Source organism: Jaculus jaculus, chromosome 9 (assembly GCF_020740685.1).
Source record: "Jaculus jaculus isolate mJacJac1 chromosome 9, mJacJac1.mat.Y.cur, whole genome shotgun sequence".
NCBI lineage: Eukaryota > Metazoa > Chordata > Mammalia > Rodentia > Dipodidae > Jaculus > Jaculus jaculus.
In genome coordinates this window covers 90,750,321-90,771,729 of record NC_059110.1, presented here as the reverse complement: position 1 = coordinate 90,771,729, position 21,409 = coordinate 90,750,321, and the positions used below count along the sequence as shown (strand labels likewise).

The 21,409-nt window shown below is 49.3% G+C and overlaps 1 protein-coding gene across 2 annotated transcripts in view; it reads left to right on the top strand.

The window, feature by feature from the left end:
• Positions 1 to 21,409, top strand: part of Asic2 (acid sensing ion channel subunit 2) — a 1,263,387-nt gene that overhangs the window by 949,935 nt on the left and 292,043 nt on the right. The window contains exon 1 of one of the 2 annotated variants that reach the window (XM_045158533.1): positions 14,503 to 15,216. The exons of the other annotated variant lie outside the window; for it this stretch is intronic. Coding sequence (XP_045014468.1) covers positions 14,503 to 15,216 — 714 coding nt within the window. Of the gene's footprint in view, positions 1 to 14,502; positions 15,217 to 21,409 lie in introns of those variants that run through there. 2 annotated transcript variants of the gene reach the window in all.

Below are 21,409 nucleotides of genomic sequence, written 5' to 3'. Positions count from 1 at the left end.
TGCACAGGTGGGAATGAGAGGGCGGCGCACAGCTGCACAGGTGGGAATGAGAGGGCAGTGCACAGCTGCATAGGTGGGAATGCGAGGCAGTGCATAGCTCTACCTGGTCTTTGGATACAGCTTATGATTTCAAAATATTTCACATGCATCATCACAGCTGTCCCTCACTAGAGCACAGTGAGGAAAGTGAGCAATCAACTCATATGAGGAAATTTTCCATTTCTCAGGCATTGTTCCACGTGTTTAGAATACACCACCTGGAGAGCCGTGCCTTCATAGAGTTGACTTCCCATCAGAACAGAATCTATTGTTCTGAGGGGAACACGAAAATGTCAAGAAGGAAAGTTCACAACCATAACACAATAGTGAGATAAGCACACTGGCAAAGTCTGATAGTTAATTACAATAGCCATTGTGTATTACTCAATAAATATGCTCCAAGTGCTTACAATATGCAAAGCTCTGTGCTCAATGTTTTACACATATGATTTTATTTAATCTTCATGCTAACCCTGCAAGGCAGGTATTATTATCTCCATTTTTCAAACAAGGAAATTAAGATGAGGCAAGAAGTTCCAGTGACTTGGTCTAGTTCCTCCTGCTGTCCTGAGACTGAGCAGAAGGGAGTGAGATTAATTCTGTTGATTGAAACAAGGGAGGGCTTCAAAGAGGGGGAGTATTGAACAGGGTCTCAGACACTGAGTAGACATTCACCAAGCAATACATAATGCTACAAAAATAGGATGTGAATTTATTTATGTTGGGAAAATAAAAGAGGCTTAACTAGCTTAGCAAGGGGCCTGTAGGGTGAGAAGTTAGTGGGGTGGATTGGGCCAAGCTGTGAAGAGCCTGATCAGCTAGATATTCCCAGAACTTCCTGAACGTGTTTCAAGTAGAAAGTGCATGACATGCACATGGCACACTGTGGCAAGTGGGCAAGGCTGCCATCCTGTACATTCCTGCCACTCCTGCTGCCCCTAGCTTGCTTGTTGTCCTCAAAGCTGTGACAATGAATGTCTATAATCCTGCATCACAGTTTGTGCCATAATGTGCCATCAGGAGGAGCAGTGGCAGACTCAGAATGGCCGAGCTGGGAATGGGTGAGAGAGGAGGGAAGCCAAAGGCAAGAAGCCCCAGTACGATCTGAAAGAACAGGACCCAACCAAGCCCAGGGCGTGGCAGAGTGTATATATCACAGGCAAGGGCCCAAGAAGGGGTTGGTAGGTGGCATTAACAGGCCATGGTGGTGAGTCTAATGTGCTGGGTGCGGAGAGCTGAGAGTTTAGCCGAGGAGCATTCCTTCTGAGGTGTCTAGATAAAACAGTGCTGTGGTTAGAATGTAAAATACCTCCCCTGGGCTCATGCATTTGAACACTTGTTCCCTAGCCACAAATGCAACTGAGAAGGATGTGGAACCTTTAGGAAGTGAAGGTTGCTGGAGGAAGTAGGTCATGGGGGCAGGCCTTCAAGTTTTGTAGTCTCGCCTCACTTTCTGTTCATACTCTGCTTCAAGACTCTGACTGAAGTGTGATGAGCTGGCCTGCTATTCCTTCCCTGCCACCGTGGACTATATCTCTTTGCAAACTGAGCAGAATAAATCCTTTCCTTCCTCGAGTTGCTTGCCATTAGGTATTTTTGTCCCAGGGAAGAAAAAGGGGCCTTTGAATTCATGACCAAAATACCCCTTCTCATAGGTAAAATTCATTCCAAATTTAAAAGATTTTGTCATCAATATTTCCCATAGCAGCACAGACACCTCATATGTCTCTGTATCAATCAATGAATGAGAAAATAGACAAAAATACTCTGCAAGGGATGTCTGCATGCAGAAAGTTAATAGAGATGCTGTATTTATGGAGATTTTCTGATTGCTGGCAGCCTTTGGAAGTCAAAATTCTGCTGTCACTTACTCCACAAGACTTTCCCATCCTGTAGAACTAAACCCTAAAACATTTCTGATGGAGACAGAAATGGTACGTATTTTCTTAAATAGAATTCCATTTCTTCTTTATTGTTTCTTCCTGCAGGGGAAAGAATGTGGTAAAATTGGTCTGTCATTGTTTTTCATTTAAGAAACAGAAAAGAGATAAAACATTTAAATACCACGAAGCTCCCTATTGTAGAATCACTAAACACCCACAGAATAATTCAACTGACAGCCATGTAGCCAACTCTGAACATTAAGCTATGCATTGAATAGCCGTTTGGGTATCAGAAATGTGACCACGAAGCAACTTCTGTCCATGCTGGTGGCCGAAAGAACAATGGTTCAATGAGAGAGCAAAACCTCTTCTGTTCAGACCCTTTGCACAAGGGCATGTCATTTTTTCTAAGTAGCCCGTGTTTCTAAGAGTTAAGGATTTATTTATTCCATTAAAGATTATACCTTTTTCTTTTGTTTGTGAATGCATCCATTGGCTAAAATTCCTTCTGAAATACACCCCATCAATTCCTACATCCCTGTCTGAAATTTATACACCAAAATAGAATCCTAATGGCTCTAGGTCATCATTGTGAGCTCCAAGCATTTTTTTTTTTTTTTTGGCTAAAAAGACTGTAGATTATTTGAAATGTGTACCTGTTTGCCCCAACATGAAATGATATCTATTTTTAGTCCTTTTATCTGTTTTGGTGGTAGTTTTATCTTTTCTTTGTTGTCAGGCTTTGGCCACATATCCAGGCTGTCAGTACTGTTGAATTTTAAGCCTACCTTTCTCTTTCCATAATATGTGTCATTGCTATTCTCCCAGTGTCCTGACAAACAAATAACCACATGAGTTATTGGGACTGTACCTTAAAGAAAGAGGAAGCAGAGTCTTGCTTGTGTATATGCCATGCTATGGTGGCTTTAGAGCCTGGGAGGTGAGATCATGAGAAGCGAGGGGAGAGGAGGACTTGACATTAGCCAAATCCAAGCTTAAGCTTAAATACATTACTGTATGTCTCTCAGCCTCAGAGTCTTCTTTAATGCACACAGCAAGATAACAACCATGTTCAAGTTACTGTGGCTATTAAGTGAGAGCATTTATGCAAACAGGCTTGCCACATTGCTATACTCTATTAAATAAAATTTGTTACTATTATTATTATTTTATTTTATCACTAATTATACAGTGGCACACATGTTGACCATTCAAATGGTAATTTTCCTTATCTCCTCACACTGCTTCTAAACTGGAAAGAATATTACATATTTTAAGGCCACTGAGAATTTAAACCACAGTGAAGTGTGGAACTGCGGTTGTGGCCGAAGAGAGCATTCTGTCCTTCATCTTGACTGAGACCCAGCCAGGGTCAAGGACACCAGATCAAGCCATCCAGCTAAGAACACAAGTCAGTGAGGTTACAAGAAGACTGGGGACAGATGACAGAGGTGCAGCAAGCAGAAGGGACACACAAGAAGCCCCATCTCAGAGGTAACTATCGTCTACTTTCCTTCCCCACAGGCTCGCGTTTTAAACACTTGAATCCAGGTTGCTGCTGTTAGTTTGGGAGGTTCTGACCACTTTGAGAGGATCTGGTAGGCCATGAAGAGTATGCCTTTCAAGGCTAACCGAGTCCCTGGCTCTTGCTTCACACACTGGTCGCTATGATGTGAACAGACTCTGCCGCCTGCTCCTGCTGCCGTAGTCTGAGCTGTTTCATCTGTCTTCCCTCCATGGTGGACTGAAACCTTCTGAACCCAAGAACCTAAATACACTGTTTCTCTCTGAAATCGCTTCTGTCACAGTAACACAGGTATAACCTGCACAGTGAGCTGGTTGGCTTTGTTCACAGAGTTTATTATGAGACTCACCTATGTATCCAAAAGGGTTTGAGGACATGTAGAGCTCCTGGTAGACAATTGTAATGAATGAGGACCCAGGAACCACAAGCCAAGAGAGAACATTCTAGAACCTATATAGGTCAGGCTAGGCACAGTCTGCCCCATCAAAACAGCACCTGTGGTCACTTCTAACATTGGCGGCCACTTCTTCTGATGGGCAGGCAATGCTGGGCCAGAGAGGATGGTCGGGTTGGCTAAAATGTTAGTGACACCATTTTATGGGAGCAGGAACTCTTTCTGGTTGCAATGTGCCCTGGTAAGTGTGCTTGGGTTTTGTTCATTTGCCCCAAATCTAAATAACTGTACTACAACAATCTATCTCCAGCCACTCTATTTATGCTCAGAGAAATGCTTGTCTAAGGCTGTGGTCAGTGTGGGTGTGATCTTTTGTCTCAAGTCAGTTTAACTTGGTACTTTTCATATCTAATGCAAAATATCGTCACCCTCATCATGTACTTTTATTAAAAGGGCATGATTTCCCAGTGACATGATGTCACCTCATTTCCTGATCACTTTCCTATTGTTGAGCATGTGGACTCTGTTCTAATTTTGTTATGAAAAACCTCACTGTGAGGATCTTCATAGTTGCTTCTTTACTTCATTCCACCACCACCACCACCCCCGGAAACTTCTAGAGTATAGAATTGGCAGTTCAAAGGGTATGAGCTGCTTCATAGCTCCTGTGGCTCAGCTAGCTTATAAACTTGTCTTTATAACTCCAAGAATTTCCAGAAAACTGTTTTGAATCTAATGCTATGTGTTAGTGCTGTAGGCTGCTGAGAGATATTGAAGGATTGTAAGTGTAAGTACTGTGGGCTAAGGAAGTATTGATTAGAAAGAAGAAAGCAAGGCTGAGGGAAGGAAGGGAGACAACAAGTGGGGAGGGGAGGCAAGAAAAAAATGAAGAGAGGGAAGGAAGGTTATGGGAGGGAGATGAAGGAGACTTGGCTGAAAGCCCATGGTTTGCAGAGATGAGCTCCTAGCATGTGGCCACACCGTTGCTCTTAGTGTGTAATGTCATCTGGACGTTAAGAAGCTTTATGTAATGTACTGAGCCCAGCTAGGCACTTGCCTTGGGTAACTCCCTAAACCTCTTCCTAATCAATGGGCTTGGATCATTTGAGGGCTTCCCTGACAGCATCACTCCATAGCTGGGAAGGGTGGACCATCCACATCCACAGCAGATCCTAAGAGCCCGGATTCTGCCACAAGAACTTCTGTAAGACTGAGTTACGTTGGCACTTGCCATGTCCTTCCTCATTCTTAGCTCCCAGGATCCTGAGTTCCTGGTCATTACCAACACTCTGGAGTCAGAAGTGGGTAGGAATTTTGGCTGTGCCACCTGTAGCCCTTGGGAAGTAACTTCCCCTTTTCCTGGAAAATGAGGCATAATTCTCTACCTGGCACTGGTGAGGGATTAGAGAATTATTGGATGGCATGATTGCGGTTAGTTCAAATCCATGCTTAAACCAGTAACAGTGAGAAAAAAAAATGGAACAGTGAAAGTTCTATTAAATCTTCATCTGTAAAATGGGGCTAATATTGCCTTCCTGAGAAAGGTGTTGTGCAGCATCTCCAGTGGGTGTACATAACAGTGTGTGGTTGGTACCTGGATGGTACTCAGTAGCTTTCTCCCCTCCTCTCCCTTTCATCTGTGTGAGTAGTCACACTTACCCACACTGCAGAAAGGAGTACTTAATCTCTCCCTCCCTGGGCCCTCCTTTGAATGGACAGGGACATAAGCTAGGAACAGAGATCCCAGGGGCAATGGCTTGGCCAGGCCTTTTTTATGGCAAGAAGAATAAACAAACCTATAGGTGACTGAGACACAGGAAATCTGTGGCCACCAGGGAAAACAGTCCAAAAGGAGATTTTTGGCAGACCAACCTTGGCCTTACTTTTCAGCGCTCCAGCAGAGGGTCTGTCTGCAAGAAAGACTCGGCACTGATGAGTTAGTTAGTACTCCCTAGAGCAGAGGTGAGAGCCAGGGCGAGATTGTCATGATTGGAAAGAGTAAAGGCACAGCCAAGGAACTGTGACTAAAATGCTTAATTGTACCTAGGGTTTTATATTTCATTAAATCCTATTTTAACCACATGCTTTTTCATCATGAGTGGGTGGTTACTGCTGGAGAAGGTTATTATGCTTAACTATTTGAATGAGAGTTTGTTATGTGTATGGGAGAGCAAATTGGACAGAAAGCATACAAGGCTCCATTCCCCCGCTAACTTTATGGTCATGTCCAAGGTTACAGCCAAGACTCAGGTATGATGGTTTTAGACACCAAAATAAAGTATTGTTAGGCAAAGGATGCTGGGAAGAAAGCACATTAATTAAGCAGGTGACCCAAACTTAGAAACCAGACCAAAACTCTGTAATAGTTGGAGGACCTAGTGGTTGTACAGGCGAATGTCCTGCATAGAGGGTCCACTTAGCCTCAGCACGGGCCATGCTGGTGTCCCTGTGTCTTCCTAAGTCAGGATGTTAGGGTGGAAATGAATGGAAAGATCAGCCGACCATGGGGCTGGGGGCGGGGGAGCTACGTATGGTGATAGCTCTCAGACCAATCAACTGAGACCCTTCATCCTCTAAAACCTCTCAGCACACTTGGGCTCATGCCTGGTAGAACAATCTTTATGAAATCAATCATTAATATTTCATTATATTAGCACTGACTGTTCTTCTTCCACATTCCCCACTAGCCTGAGAGCTAAGGCAGGCACCACATCTGAACTGATGTTGTATTCCCAGCCCCAAAAATGTATTCTCAGTGCCAAGATGTTCAATGACTATCCACTGTAGTTGTTACCTTCAGCTAATTAAAACCAACTTAATTAAGACCCTGCACACTAGAGCCAGACTCTTTGGGGTTGTATCCCAGCTACTCACTGGACAAGTTATTTATTTAAGCCTGTGCCTCAGTTTCCTCCTGTGCAGAAGAGCTACAATGGCAATTCTGTGAGATGGAATTAAGAAACTTATGTGCACTAAACACAGCAACACTGACATCATTAGAACTCAGCCAATGCCAACTACCCTACATTAGCATCGTTATCATTGTCACCATCCTCACCATCAGATCACCTTCTCAGAAACAGGAACCAGTCTCATTTTCTAAGTCCACCTGGCTGCTCATGACAATCATACTAGCCTTCACACTTTTTGGTTCTTCCCACGTCTGGTTTTGATCACTGTGGATATTGCTGATAGAAACCTCTGAATCCCAAACTGCCTTTCTCTGCCAACCAATGCTCAGTGTGTGTGTGTGTGTGTGTGTGTGTGTGTGTGTACTGAAACTAGCCAAATGGAAATATAGCCAGAAAATTCAGTTCTATGCAAATATATCACATAATTCCCTTCAAAGGCAAGCAAATATCCCTGCCTCTCATGTTGTGTGGGACTATCTGCAAGAGCTTTTATCCATTAATGTGTCCAGCAAAGAGTTAAGGGAAAGTCTGATAATAAAATGGCAAGCTCTGTGTGCCACCTTGTCACAAAACCTGCAGTCCTTTGTGCATGGGAGAGCAGGCGAATGTGAAATGAGAAGTTGAATAACAGAAGTTGGAATGAGGAGCCAGAGAGAGGCACCCATAAAACCACTGAAAAATGCAGGGAAAAATAAGATGTGAAAACACAGAATATAATTACTCTAGTTGATGATATTCACTGGATGCAACCTTTTAGGTAAAAATGGGGGTCATGTGAAGATTAAACATGCAGAGATATATTCATAAAGTCTATCTGAAAGATCACACAAGAAATTGATGACTGTGGTTGCCTTCAGGAAGGAAAAACAAGTGGCTTGGAATGTAGAGGGAAATTGCTGTCTTTCTGAACTGTGTGGGCACATTACCAATTTCAAAATGGATGGTTTTTTTTTTGTGGTGCTTGGGATCGAATCCTGGCCCTTGCACATTCTACGTAAGCTCTCTATCACTAAGCTACACCCCCAGACCCTCAAACCACATTTAAAAACATCATCTGATAAGAATGAACAGAGAATGATGAACCAGAAGTTGGGAGCTGAATTTGGTTCTGCTTTTATCAGTATCCATCGGTGTGATTTATAGCAAGTCTCCTAACTTTTCCAGGCCTACACCTTTCCTCCTGAAGCAAATTAACTAAATATCCCACGCAGTCCCCACTCTCAGGAGTCTCTCTTCAGGAAAAGCAAGGCTCCAGCCCTGTGCAGAATGCACATGAACGTGGTCCTTCCAGCCTGTGAGGTTTTTTCTGGGGGGTCACAAGGCTTTGTGTGACCTCGAACGATGACTGAAAGCTTGAACACAAGGAGAAGGAAAATGTCTGTCAGGATAACAAGAACAAAAACAAGAAATACCTAGGGAGTATAAGGAAGAGCCCAGAAGAAAAGACAGCCCTGAGAGGTTGAGGACAAAAGAGCCACACAGTGGCGCAGGAGGCACTGAGGATGCTGACGTGTGTGGTAAAGCAAGGTGTAGCCCAGCCAGCGATGGCCCCACGGAAGAGCAGCAAAGTGTCACGTGAGTGTGCAATGAGCTCAGGTGGCAGAGAAGCCCTGCTAACTCTCTTCCTACCTGTGCAGAAATCTCCACGGTGACCGCTCCCCTCATTTTTCCCCCAGGACTGTGGCCACCTCCTGGTCCCTTAAGGCCACCTGCAGTGTGAACTAAGAAAGCTCAGAGAGCATATGAGGCTTTGGGACCAGGAAGAGGACAAAAGAGCTAAGAGGAGGGAGAAGGAAGAAGAGAAAGACAGTGCAGACCCCACTGTCCATGAGTTCTGATATGAAAAGTGGTACTGACTGATTCTCCACCATCATTCCAAAAGGCAGGGCACTCAGCATTCTAGGTAGGGACACTAAGACGCCACTGTCACAAACATCCACACGGTCCCAGAGGTGAGAGAGCAGATAAGATCTCAAGATGATCTGAGAGAAGATGAGGGGCTAGAAGGGTGAGATCCGGAGTGCAGGATCGGTAAGCTCACACTTCCCAAGGCTGGAGGAGCACTGGGTAAGCATCCCAGAACCTGCTGAAGGAACTGGGGATGCAGCCTGGGAAAACAAGACAGGCTTGATGACTTTATTTGGCAGGTAGGCTTGAAAATAAGGGACTCTAATTCTATAGAGGTGCTGGACTTCCCATTTGACAGGAAGCCAGGAATAAGTACAGAAAGTGGAAGACAGGCACAACAGGCTCCAAGGCACTGTCACTGCGTAGATGTACTGAAGGGGTTCCCACAGCAGGGGTAAGTGGTGTTGGCTACAGTCAACCTACTAGATCCCAAGTGGTAGAAATTTGGGATAAACAGGAACACTGGGTGCTTCAATAAAGTCTGTTCAAGCCAAAAAGAAAAAGTGCCAGTGCTTGAAAATGTATAATAAAAAATAGAGAACTGTCAGGCATGGTGTAGAGGTTTGAATGTAAATGTATGTCCCCCATGGCCTTATGTTTTTTTTCTTGTGTATTTTTTGTTGTTGTTTGTTTGGTTGGTTGGTTGGTTGCTTTTTCGAAGTAGGGTCTCACTCTAGCAAAGGCTGACCTGAATTTCACTATGTAGTCTCAGGGTGACCTTGAACTCATGGGCAATCCATCCTTCTACCTGTGCCTCCCAAGTGCTAGGGTTAAACGCATGTGTCACCGCACCCAGCTCCTTATGTGTTCTTGATCAAGCTTCCTGTATACATAGTCCTCAGTAGGCAGAGCCCTGCTGTAAGAGTTGCGTCACGGGGCGGGGGGGTGGTGGAATCTGGAGTCCAGCCCTAAGATGTGTACAGAGCCAGTCTGAGCTCTGGCTGTTCCTGCTGGCTGTTTCTCCTCTCTCTCTCTCTCTCTCTCTCTCTCTCTCTCTCTCTCTCTCTCTCTCTCTCCTTCTCTCTCTCTCTCTCTCTGCTATGGGTGTATGATGGAGTGAGCCAGCTTCTTCCTCCATGATGAAAGTTCCCCTGGAATCTGTAAGCCTGAAATAAACCCTTTCCTCCTGCAAGCTGCTTCCGGTCAGGTGTTTGTCCCAGCAACATGAAGGTATCCACAATATATAGTGCCCATATCCGTAATCCCAGTATTTAGGAGGCCCAGGCAGGAGGATCAAATGTTCAAGGCCATACCAAACCACATAACAAGTCCCCGTCTCAAAAATAAAACCTCACTTGATGGGAGCAAAGAGCTTTGATCTATGGCAGTGGTCACACAGACTGCCAGGTGCCGGTGTGGAGAGGAAGGTGACGGGGTGATAAGCAAGAAAAGAGAGCTTTGCTTAGAAGCTCACTGTTGAGACGTCGCAATGGCGAATTTTAATTTCTTGGTGGAAGAGACTGTGTGGCTCTGTCATGTACAACCTCATGAGCTTGCTTTGCTGACCAAGGAAATCCCAAAAAGAAGAAACAGCTAAGTCGCAGGAGTCATGTTGGAGGGTGCCAGGGACAGTGCCCAACTGCCTGCATGCAAAGCCTATAGCTTGCTTAGTAGCTGTGTGACTTTGAGGGGGTAACTTAACCTCTCTCTGAGCTAGTAAAAGTAATACTGTATTTCTAGTAGAATTAGTTTGAGGAATAAACACTTAGAACATTTATGACATTGAAATTAGTGTAAAATATTTGGATGAGTTCCACACTTAGGAAAGCCTCTATTGTCATCATCATCACTAGCATCATTGATCATACACTTTCAGATATTTAGTTTTTAATTTTTTAAAATATTTTTTGCTCATTATTTATTTATTTATTTGAGAGTGACAGACACATGGAGAAAGACAGATAGAGGGAGAGAGAGAGAATGGGCGCGCCAGGGCCTCCAGCCACTGCAAATGAACTCCAGATGCGTGCGCCCCCTTGTGCATCTGGCTAACGTGGGACCTGGGGAACCGAGCCTCGAACCGGGGTCCTTAGGCTTCACAGGCAAGCACTTAACTGCTAAGCCATGTCTCCAGCCCTTAATATTTTTTGAGAGAGAGAGAGAGAATGGGCATACCAGGGCCTCTTGCCACTGTAAACTCCAGATATGTGAGCCACTTTGTGCGTATGGCTTTATGTTGGTACTGAGGAATCAAACCTCAGCCGTTAGGTTTTTACAGGCAAGTGCCTTAACCACTGAGCCATATTTCCAGCCCCTATCATATACTTTTGAAACAGGCATGATGGAAAGGGGAAATTTTCCAATCTTAGAACTGGGTTCAAGTCCTGCCCTTTAAACCTTTAGTTCAGCAATAGAAAAGAAAGCCAGGGTTCCTACCCTGCAGGGTTGGGGTGACAAACAGATAACTGTACCCCTCATTCTGCACCTGGAGTATAATGATTTTCCCTGTCCCTGCACTAATGTGTCACATCTTAGCTGAGAGTCAGGGACACAAATGTGAATGAAATGTAGTGTTGTCTTGAAGGCCTCATCATCCACAAGAAAGAGGGGGACATACACAGCACCCTGTTATCCATACTAAGTGTGTTGCGATCATAGGAACCCGTGGCTCAAAGGTCTTAGGGGAAAATCCAGGAAACTGTGTCTTAGGAGACAATGGATAAGCTAGGATTTGGGGAGAAAGAAGAATTTTGCTGGGCTGATCAAAGTATTGGTGGGAGAAGAGTGAGACACTTGGGTCGCACTCATGGCCACGAAGAAAGCCACTGGTTTTTTGCTTGGGACATTATTCATTCTTCATCATTCTCTGCACCAAGACTAGTGGGGTCCTAAGCAGGATGCCTGTCTCTCTGAATAAGCTGCCCATCTGGATAACAGGGAAGCCAGCAGAGCAGAGGAGACACTTGGTCAGTCAGTCCACAGTAGCATGTGGACATTTCAAAGTGGGAAATTGCCAAGAAAGAAAAAAGCCAACAACAGCTGAACAAACCAGCAATGTGAAATGTTTAAAGGCCCTCTGAAGGCAGAGCTTGGGACCACCAAGGAGTGAGGACGCTGGGAGATGTGACACACCAGTGTGCTTTGGCAGAATTGAATCTAGAACAGGAAGACAGCCCCACCCCAGCCAGAAGAGGCCCCTGCATCCCCAGGACAGAGCCTTGCATCCAGCCTGGGAGCACTGGAGTACAAGTCTGTGACAGGAGCCCAGTATGCTGGCAGTCATAGGACCCCCTGCTAAAGCCCGCAACACACCAGGCTCAGGAACCAACTCCAATGCCAAATCTCAGTACTGCTCAACCACAACAGCTGCTTCCCCGGGCGCACAAGATGGGACACTGAGTGAGTGTAGGTGAGCACTGGAGAGAAGTGTAGACATCTGTACGCGTGCTCTGTGTGCAAGCTCGTGAAGGCATGTGCTGTCTCAATGTGTGGCAGCGAAGGTTCATACACTGTACATAGGTTGTATGCATAATGTGTACGTGTTGCATGGCATGTGTATTCGTACTGCATGTGCATGGAGTTGTGTGAGTTACCTGTGATGCATCTAGATCTGTGTAGAGGATATTGACACGTGTACTGTAGGCATTTGCATAGGGTCCTGTAACTGTGGACATGTGGGAGTGGGAGAGGGTCTCAAAGCCCCCTGCTCCAGAGTCCAAATGTAAACAGTTGCACCAGGGAAAGGGAGCACTCCAGGATAGTGGAAGGGAAACCCCACCCCAGCATGGATTCCCTCCTGCTCAGAAGCCTGCTGCTCCTTTCAAACAAACAGAGCCACCACTTATTCATCATCACAAAGTAGGTGAACTCCTCTCTATGCCCAAGTCTTCCAGACCCCAATCTGTTCCCCCACCAACATCTGCTCTTTGGGAAATGTCTGGAAACCCTTAATCCCATGAGTAAGAAGGATCAGGAAATAAGTGAGGTTTGGAAAGTGTGGAAGGTCCTCGTGTGTTCCCTGCATGCCCAGACAGCCAGAGGAGCAAGGCCCCGGCCCTTCCCCCAAGGTTTTTGCCCAAAAGATGAAAATTAAGGCCTTGTGAAGCAGTAAAAATGCCAAGGCTTTGCGTGATCCTTGGGTGAAGCCATACCCATTCATACCCATCACCCATTAAGTGCACATATACACAACAAACAAGGCACCATGAGTGCTATGCTAACAGATGACGCTTAGCGGCCACAGTAGGTAGACTCGTGGGCACTTTCACATCGAAGGGTTTCACTGTCATGCCCACTAGCACACACACAGTTCACATCCTACACACTCACTGCATGACACTACCCACACGACCCTGCTCAGATGTCCACGCTGCAGGGCCTTCTCTCTCTCTCTCTCTCCCTAGGCCATCTCTCACACGCCCAGGCGTCCTCCGCCACTTCTCTGCATAGGGCTGCACATCCACACAAGGTTTCTACTACTCTCCATTTCTTCCACAAGCCCGTGTACTCATACAACCGGGCACATGCCTGCGGCGCATCCCACACCCGGCTAGCTAACTCCAGCAAGAGGCTTCCCGCTCGGTGTGCAGCGGCCACAGTGGCCAGGAATTAAAATGCAGCGAGGAGGAGCCGGGCGCGTCAGCATCGCGTCTCCAGGAGCGCACGGCGCTCTCCGCGGCCGCTGCCGCCCCGCCCGCCCGGAGCCGCCGGGCCCGGCGAGCGAGAGCGGAGGAGCAGGTGCCCAGAGCCCAGCAGCGCCAGCCTCGCGCGGCAGCTGCCCAAGTTCGCCCGGGGCCCGAGGAGGGCCGGGCCACCGGGAGAGGAGCGCAGATCGAGCCACCCCCGCCGTCATCGCTGGCTTGGAGTCTCTAGAGAAGGAGCGGCGAGTCCCTGTCACCCCAGGGAGGTGTTATCCGAGGCTCCGCAGTTCCCGGTGCCGCCGGGGCCTGGAGGAGAAGAAGCGGAGACCAGCGAAATCGGGCTTTTCTGGAGACAAGTTGGACCAAAGGGAGAAGAGATGGTTTCCTGGGACCAGGAGCCCTGAAAGGGCCTGGCAGCAATCAGCTTCCCTCAGGACATCCCTAGAAGGAGCCCCCAGCCCCAGGAGAGTGCGGACACCCCGCAGGACTCCGGCAAAGGACTTGGGGAAAGGAAACCTTGGAGCATCTCGGCCGAACGCAGCCCGCACAGCCGTGAGAAGGCAGGGTCCCGTCCCGGAGGGAAAGGAAGAAGGAAGCCGCCTCAGGGTGACCACTTACCCCAGTACACACCCACCCCACCCGCCTAGCCAGGAGCCGCTGAGCTCCTCTGGGGGCGCTCGTTCCGTGGCGCCTTCCCTTCCGTGTCCCAGCACCACTAGGCTAAGGGCCAGACTGGTGAGGTCTCTGGGGATACCCAAGTCCAGCGTGATGGCCCGATGGTCCCTCTCCCAGGACCAGCGTCAAAGCTGGGGTTAGGCGGGGCACGGGGGAGCTCAGCCCAGGGTCCCTCGAGGTCCAAGACAGAGAGAGGAGGCGGCGGGGCGCAGCGTCCAACTGGAGAGGCGGCTCCAGGTGGGGTCCCTCCAAGGGTCGTGCCCCGGTGACGGGCATCCTCTAGGAACACTCGGGACCTGCGGAGCCCGCGAGACGTTTGGAAGGGGCCACAGCCAAGAGCGGCGGGGCCGAGGCGGCTCTCGGTCCCGGGCGGGAGCCCGCGGAGGCGGCGGCGGCGGTGGCGCCGGGCGGGCATGCCGCGCCACCGGAGCTCCTTTCGGGCGCACGCTTCCCAGGCGCGGGCCGCGCGCGGCTGCTCCCGCTTCTCCCGCCGCTGCTGCCGCTCCTGCTGCTGCGGACTCCCATGGCGGCTCCGCCCGGCCGGGGCCGCCGCCGCCGTCGCTGTGGCCAGCCGCGGACTGAATGAATGAGCCGGAGCAGCGGAGCCGGGCTGCCCGCGGCGGCCGCGCTCACCGGCCCGGGACGCTTCCGCATGGCCCGCGAGAAGCCGGCGCCCGCGGCGGTGGCGGTGGCCGGGCAGCCCGGAGGCGGCAGGGGTGGAGGCGAACGGGCGCCGCAGGGGCCGGGGGTCGCCCGCAGGGGGCGGCCGTCGCTGAGCCGCGCTAAACTGCACGGGCTGCGGCATATGTGCGCGGGGCGCACGGCGCCCGGGGGCTCGTTCCAGCGGCGGGCGCTGTGGGTCCTGGCCTTCTGCACGTCGCTCGGCTTGCTGTTGTCCTGGTCCTCGAACCGCCTGCTCTACTGGCTCAGCTTCCCTTCGCACACGCGGGTGCACCGCGAGTGGAGCCGCCAGCTGCCCTTCCCCGCCGTCACCGTGTGCAACAACAACCCGCTGCGCTTCCCGCGCCTCTCCAAAGGGGACCTCTACTACGCCGGCCACTGGCTCGGGCTGCTGCTGCCCAACCGCACGGCGCGCCCGCTGGTCAGCGAGCTGCTGCGGGGCGACGAGCCGCGCCGCCAGTGGTTCCGCAAGCTGGCCGACTTCCGCCTCTTCCTGCCGCCGCGCCACTTCGAGGGCATCAGCGCAGCCTTCATGGACCGCCTGGGCCACCAGCTGGAGGACATGCTGCTCTCCTGCAAGTACCGGGGCGAGCTGTGTGGCCCGCACAACTTCTCCTCTGTGAGTTGCCCTCCGCTCCGCGCCGAGCGCGCGCGTGCACCCGTCCCCCCTCCGTGTCTCCGCACTTCCCCAGGGAGTCCCCGAGGCTCTCAATTGGGTTCCCTGGGGGGACTGGACACCAGGCCCCACTTAGTGTCACCACTCCAAGATACGGTGGTGTCACTAATGAGGGATGCCCGGGGGCGGGAGGGAGGTTCCCATTCGTGAGTCCCCCTGAGTCTTCTCCAGGTGGTGGGAACTTGGGCAGAACTGTAGAGAGAATCCATCACCTCATAGTTGTCTTGCCCATTTGCTGCCAGATTCCTCAGTCTACTAATTACGGTCCTAGCCCTGAATACGGGATGCCCTACCCTTTGACCTTATCTGAGGTCGAGCTACTGCTGTGTCTGAGGTCTAGGGTTGTGTTAAATAGGGGCTCATGTTCTTTTGGGGAAACTGATAAGGAAACCCTTCAAAATTGGGCCATCAGGAGGTTCATACAGAGTTTCTAAGCAAGCTTAAGACCCTAAGCGGCTTATAGCTTTGGAGTCCCACAGCAGAATCTGGTAGGAAGCACCCAGAATATTAAGCAGCGTGCGTGGTGTAGATAGTTTCAGGAGAAGCCAGCTATCTTGTAAAGGTACTTTCACCAGTTGGGGTCCTTCCCTTGCCCTTCTCCTCCTATAGGGTGTGAACGTGGGTCTTCCTGTCTGCAAGAATACCTTGTAGTTTGAGAAAGCAATGTGCCAAGAATGGGAATGCCAATAGCCAGGGCCAAGAGAAGCTGTGCAGGAGGTTTGTAAGCTGTTTGCTATGCTGGTTCCTCCACGCTGTGGGTCTGGAGATCACAGCTGTCGGGCAGAAGGTATCTGCCTTGGGCAGTCTGTCTCAGAGGAGCGCTGATGCCAGGCCTCAGTGTGACACAAGCCTGCACAGCCATTTGTGTCTAAATGCTCCTCGCGTGGGCTTGGCTTTTCCATCAGTGTGTGTGTGGAGGTGGGAGGAGTTGGGGTGTGTGTGTGTGTGTGTGTGTGTGTGTGTGTGTGTGTGTGTGCGCGCTCATGGGTAGAGTTCTGATTCTGATTTCGCCAGCCCTGATTCATTATTCCAGTTGGTCTCTTTTCTGGCTAAGCTTTTCTTGAGATGGCAGAGTTGCCTCTGGTTTCAACAGGTGTTGGCATGATGCTGGTCAGGCCAGGTCCCTGATTGGCTGTTCAGGTATTCTTTGTCTGGGATGCCACCCCTGGCTTCAGTCTGATCCTGCTGGCTTTTCTTTAAGCCTATGTAGAGAGGAATCCCAGATGATCCAGCCCTAATACACTGTTTGTTTTCTGGGCTTTTTCACAGGCCTTCAGAGTGTCTGTGGCTCCCTGTCATGACAACTGGGAAATACTGTTAACATATGCCTTTAAGAGACTTTTTCCAGAACCTCGAGCATCATTCTGAATCCATAAAAGCAAAGGAACTGTCAGTTGCTCCATTATTCTTTGGCTGACCACTGATGAACAGCCTCCAGACTTAGTCTGAAGTTCAAGGTTAAAGCCAATAATCAGCTCTAAGTTTTACAACCAGCTACTCAATGCAATTCTACACAGGATTGGACAATTGCTCTGCAAAATGTGTGAAATTGCTTCCCAACAGCCAGAATTCACTTTCGGTATTACTGCTGCCCTGGGTTTTATTCTCATTTTTAAAATGAGGAAAGCGAGCTGTAAAGGGCAATCTCATGTCCAGAGTTGCACACCGCCAAGTGCATTACGCAGAACTCACACATAGCCCCGTCCTCTGAGACTCTGAGCCTCTCCTCTGTCAGAGGGTCCCTAGGTAGGGCTCTTGTCTGGCTTCCCCCAAGTCTCATGACTTCTGGGGTCTGGGAGAGTAGGAAGTGAAGCCACTCGAGGTGGTCCAGGGCCAGACAGAGCCTCGGCCACACGTTACCAGGACCTAACTGACCTCTGCCTTCTGCAGACCCAGCACCTCCAGAGCCAAGTACTTTCATGCATGTCTATAGGTTGGGCGGGTCAGGAGTTAAGACACTGAGGACAGTAGGGTCCTTCTCACCACAGCACACCCTTGTCTCATCCACCAGAGCTCTGCTTCTCTGAATCTGAAGAGTATGCCAGCCACACCCACCCGAGCCAAAGTCTTGTCTCCACCCCCAAAAGTCTGTGTCCCTGGAGACCTCTAGTGGCTTTCAATGATGGCCCTGTCCTCACAGTTCCCAGCCCTTTAAAAAAGCAGGCTGTAGGTTTTTTTTCCCAAGGGTCCCTTTGTGCATGGAAGGCATAAGCTGCTTTAGGGGAGCCCCCAACACTGAGCAGAACGCCATGGAATAGTTTCCTCTCAGTACCCTCCTCTGTCTCAAGCCTTGGCCATCCTTGATGGAGTGGCGCTGTAGGAGGTTGAGAGCACTAACTCTCAGGCCACACTGGCCACTAACATCCCAAGTCTACCCACCACTGCCTCTGTGCCTTCGGGCAAGGGATTTTATCACACTTCAGCTCCTTAGCCCATCCAATGGAGATTGTGTGTGTGTGTGTGTGTGTGTGTGTGTGTAACTCTGAGGTTTCTTTTGCCTTGGAGCCTTTCCTGACTGCCCTCACCCTGGCCTCACATGAGCAGAAAACACCTGGTTTACCTGTCTGTTCCCTTGTCTGAGTCATTGTTCCTGTTGGGCTGGGCTTGCCTCCTCCTTCAGCAACCATGGCTGCTTGACTTGTGCGCTCCAGCACCAGCACAGAGCCGGACGCAGAGTGGATATTTGGGAGAGCCCTGAGGGATGACCACCTTCACCAAGCTCCCCCAGGAGCTGCTGTTGTATCCAGTCACTCACACCAAGACTCTTGCCCTAATCCCTCAAGGGAATACCAATGCAGTGCTATCCCACTGATAACCAGGCAGTCGGTGGGGAAACAGGCTGCCAAGCTCCTGCCAGGCATCTTGTGATTTCTGAGACCTGAGAGGAGAGCACAACAGGTGAAGGGTAGGGCCCCAGGGAAGATCTCTGGGGTGATATGCTGTCTCTGAGTCAGCCCCATAGTCTGGGAATAGACCCCAAGGGGAAAGAAGTACATTGCTGAGGGCAGTCCATTGGGTCTATTCTCCAGGCCCGTCCAGACGCATTTGCTTTGTAGCTCAGCTCTGCGCATTGCTTCGTTTATCACTCGGCAGTCACACAAAGCTTTTGAAAGCTGTGTTGTTTCCCTGCCATCAGCTACGGACCTCGACGCTTCATACTTCTGCTCTTTGGGGGTTCCTGGTTAGGGAGGAGAGTGGTCTTCTCAGCAACTGGGAGGACGCAGAGCTGTGAGGCTGTGCCCTCGGGCCTCTAGGACTTCAAAAGAGGTGCCAAGGGGCTAGGAGCAGGGACGAGACTGACCTGGGCCAGTACAGGGTCTCCTGCAAGAAGGAGGAGCCGTGGTCCTCTCTGAGGGGCAGCGTGCTTCCAGAAGTGTCAGGCAGGCCTTGGCTTGGGTCTGCCCCTTCCTGGTAGTGGGTCCTGGGCAGACACTGCTCACCGAGCCTGTGCGCTGAGTCCGCCTTCTGAGAGATGGGATGAAGAAAGCATTGTGTCATAACTGGCACATGCCCACGTAGCAGTGGATTCTCAGGGTACAATAACCCTTGTCATAACATGGAGAAAGTTCTCTGCTCGGTGGTAGTAGTCATTAATAATCATCTTATCTTACCTGAGGGAGGGAGGGTATGCTCATCCTTACTTCAGACATTGAATCAACTGGTAACTTGTGGTGTGCGTTGACTCTGAGCCTGCCTCTGTACTACCTACGACGGTATGGAACTAAATAAGGCTTAGCGCATGCCTGTCAGGACTATACAGTACCACTGAGGTCAGAGTGTATGAACTTCGAGCTGTGTGGGTTCGGGAGTCTGCAGATCCGATTGGGAACCTCCGTTGGCTTTCCAGAAGAGGCAACGTCTGAGCTGAATCTGGAAGGCTAAGTAAGAGCTCCAAGGAAGAGCAGGAGACCAAAGAAACTGTCAGGGGGAGGGGACTGCCGGTGTAAATGTGAGAGCACAGGAGGAGCCATGAAGCACTGAGACTGAACAGGCGGGTGCTTCCTGGGCCCTGACACTAGATCCAGACATCTGAAGGAAAGTGGAGGGGAAGGGTCCTCAAGCGATGGTGCAGTAAGGACCCAAGGAAAGTTCTGAACTTCGCAGCAGAATCTCCGCTGTGTTTCGCTACAGGCCATTTGGCTGTGAGAGAAATTTCCATCTGTGCCCCAGTCGCCCAGTTGCTATCCCCATTGCTAGCTCCGTCAGGGGCTACTCCTGCCTCCATCTCTGCCTGTTTTCTACCCCTTTCTGTAGTAAACCTTGGGATCATTCCTGTGTACTAAAAGCCCAGCAGAGAGCCTTTGGTTCTCATCACATTTTCTCATATTTAAGTGAGCTGGCTGCTATGAGCCAGCAATAGAAAACAAGAAATGATTTCAGTAACATATTGTTTAAAATCAGCAAATTCTGTTGAAATGATGCTAGGCCAGGCAATCTAGTGGCTGTGAGGATGGATTGCTTTAGGGAGTAAAAAAAAAAAAAAAAAAAAAACTTTTGCCTTTTATAGGAAAGAGGAATAAATGAGCTACTACATGTAAAGTGCTTAGGCCAGTTTCTGGCACCAAGCAAGCATTGGATAAATGTGAGCTGTTTCCATTTTTATTACTTGCACGAGCATTTTGAATGAAGGACAAAGGCAGATCGCATCAGGCAGCTGGAATGTGCTGACCCGGACTGGTCATGTTTCATGTCATCCCCACCCTCATAGTAATCCTGAACCGTTGTGTGATAATCTGTATTTCACAAGCAGAGGGACTGTCTGCCACTCTGAGAGGGTGTGCAGTGTGCCTCAAGTCACAGAACCAGCAGTAGTGAGACCCCAGTCACCGTGACTGCGGCAGCACATGCTCTCTCTGCAGCTGGATGCGGAAGGAGCTGTCCTGGAGGAGACGGAAGGTGCCCTGACCAGCTGTTGTGACTTTGGCCTCGGGACTCTGCTCTGGCATAATAAGACAGGAGCCAAATGGCCAATGAGACTTAGCAGCAAAGTTCTCCATTCAAGTGGGCAATCAAGGGAGACGAAGGCTTCCATATTGCAGATGGCTGCAGCTTCTCAGCCAACCATTTCTTTTCTTTGCAGAGCCGAAGCAGTGATTAAGGTGGGAAATGCACAAGTTATTGAAGTACTGGAGACAGGACGGTGATTAAATAGACATTTATACAATGAACATGAAAAGACCTCTCTACCAGTTATTTGACTTCAGGGAAATTAGTTTAGGGAATCAAATATAAACTCTGCTCAGGTCTACAGATATCCAAATTGACCAACGTCAGGCTCATTGTGATAGTGGCTATTTGGGGGCCGCTGTGGCCGGTCACGAAGGCGTCAATCAGATGTTTGCCAAGTTGAGTAACGCTGAAGCAATAAGCAGGCCACTTGCTTCCTACATGGGTTTCTGTGACACGCCAAGCGATTTGTTTGAATTAGTCCTCAGAGATACAGTCAACCCGTGATGGGTAAGTGCCTACTATGTGCCAGGCACTGACCCACCAAGATGACAATAAATCCAAACTGATTCTGGCAAATGGGCTCACAAAGGCCAAGGTGCTTTATCTGGGTGACTCTAAAAATTGCTGCCTGTCCTACAAGGAGTAGGGCTGAGGTTGGCATCAAGCCCCTGTGTCCTAAGTAGTCATTTTCATCTTTCTTTAAATTTATTTTTAAATGAATGATTTATTTGAGAGAGCAAGGGCAAGGAAGAGACAGAGAGAATGGGTGCACCAAGGACCTCCAACTGCTGCAAAACAACTCCAGACACATGGGCCACCTTATGCATCTGGCTTACATGGGTTGTAGGGAATTGAACCTGGATCCTTTGGCTTTGCAGGCAAGTATCCTAACTACTAAGCCACCTCTCCAGTCCTTAAATTTATTTTTATTTTATTTATTTGAAAGAGAAAGAGGAAGATAGAGAGAGAGAGAGAGAAAATGAACACACTAGGGTCCACTACAAACTCCACTAACATATGTGCCACCTTGTGCATCTGGCTTATGTGGATCCTGGAGAATCAAACCTGAGTCGTTTAGCTTCACAGGCAAATGCCTTAACTGCTAAGTCATCTCTCCAGCCCAGTCACATTCATCTTTATCTGAATCAAATGAACCAGTCGTGGTGGCACACACCTTTAATCCCAG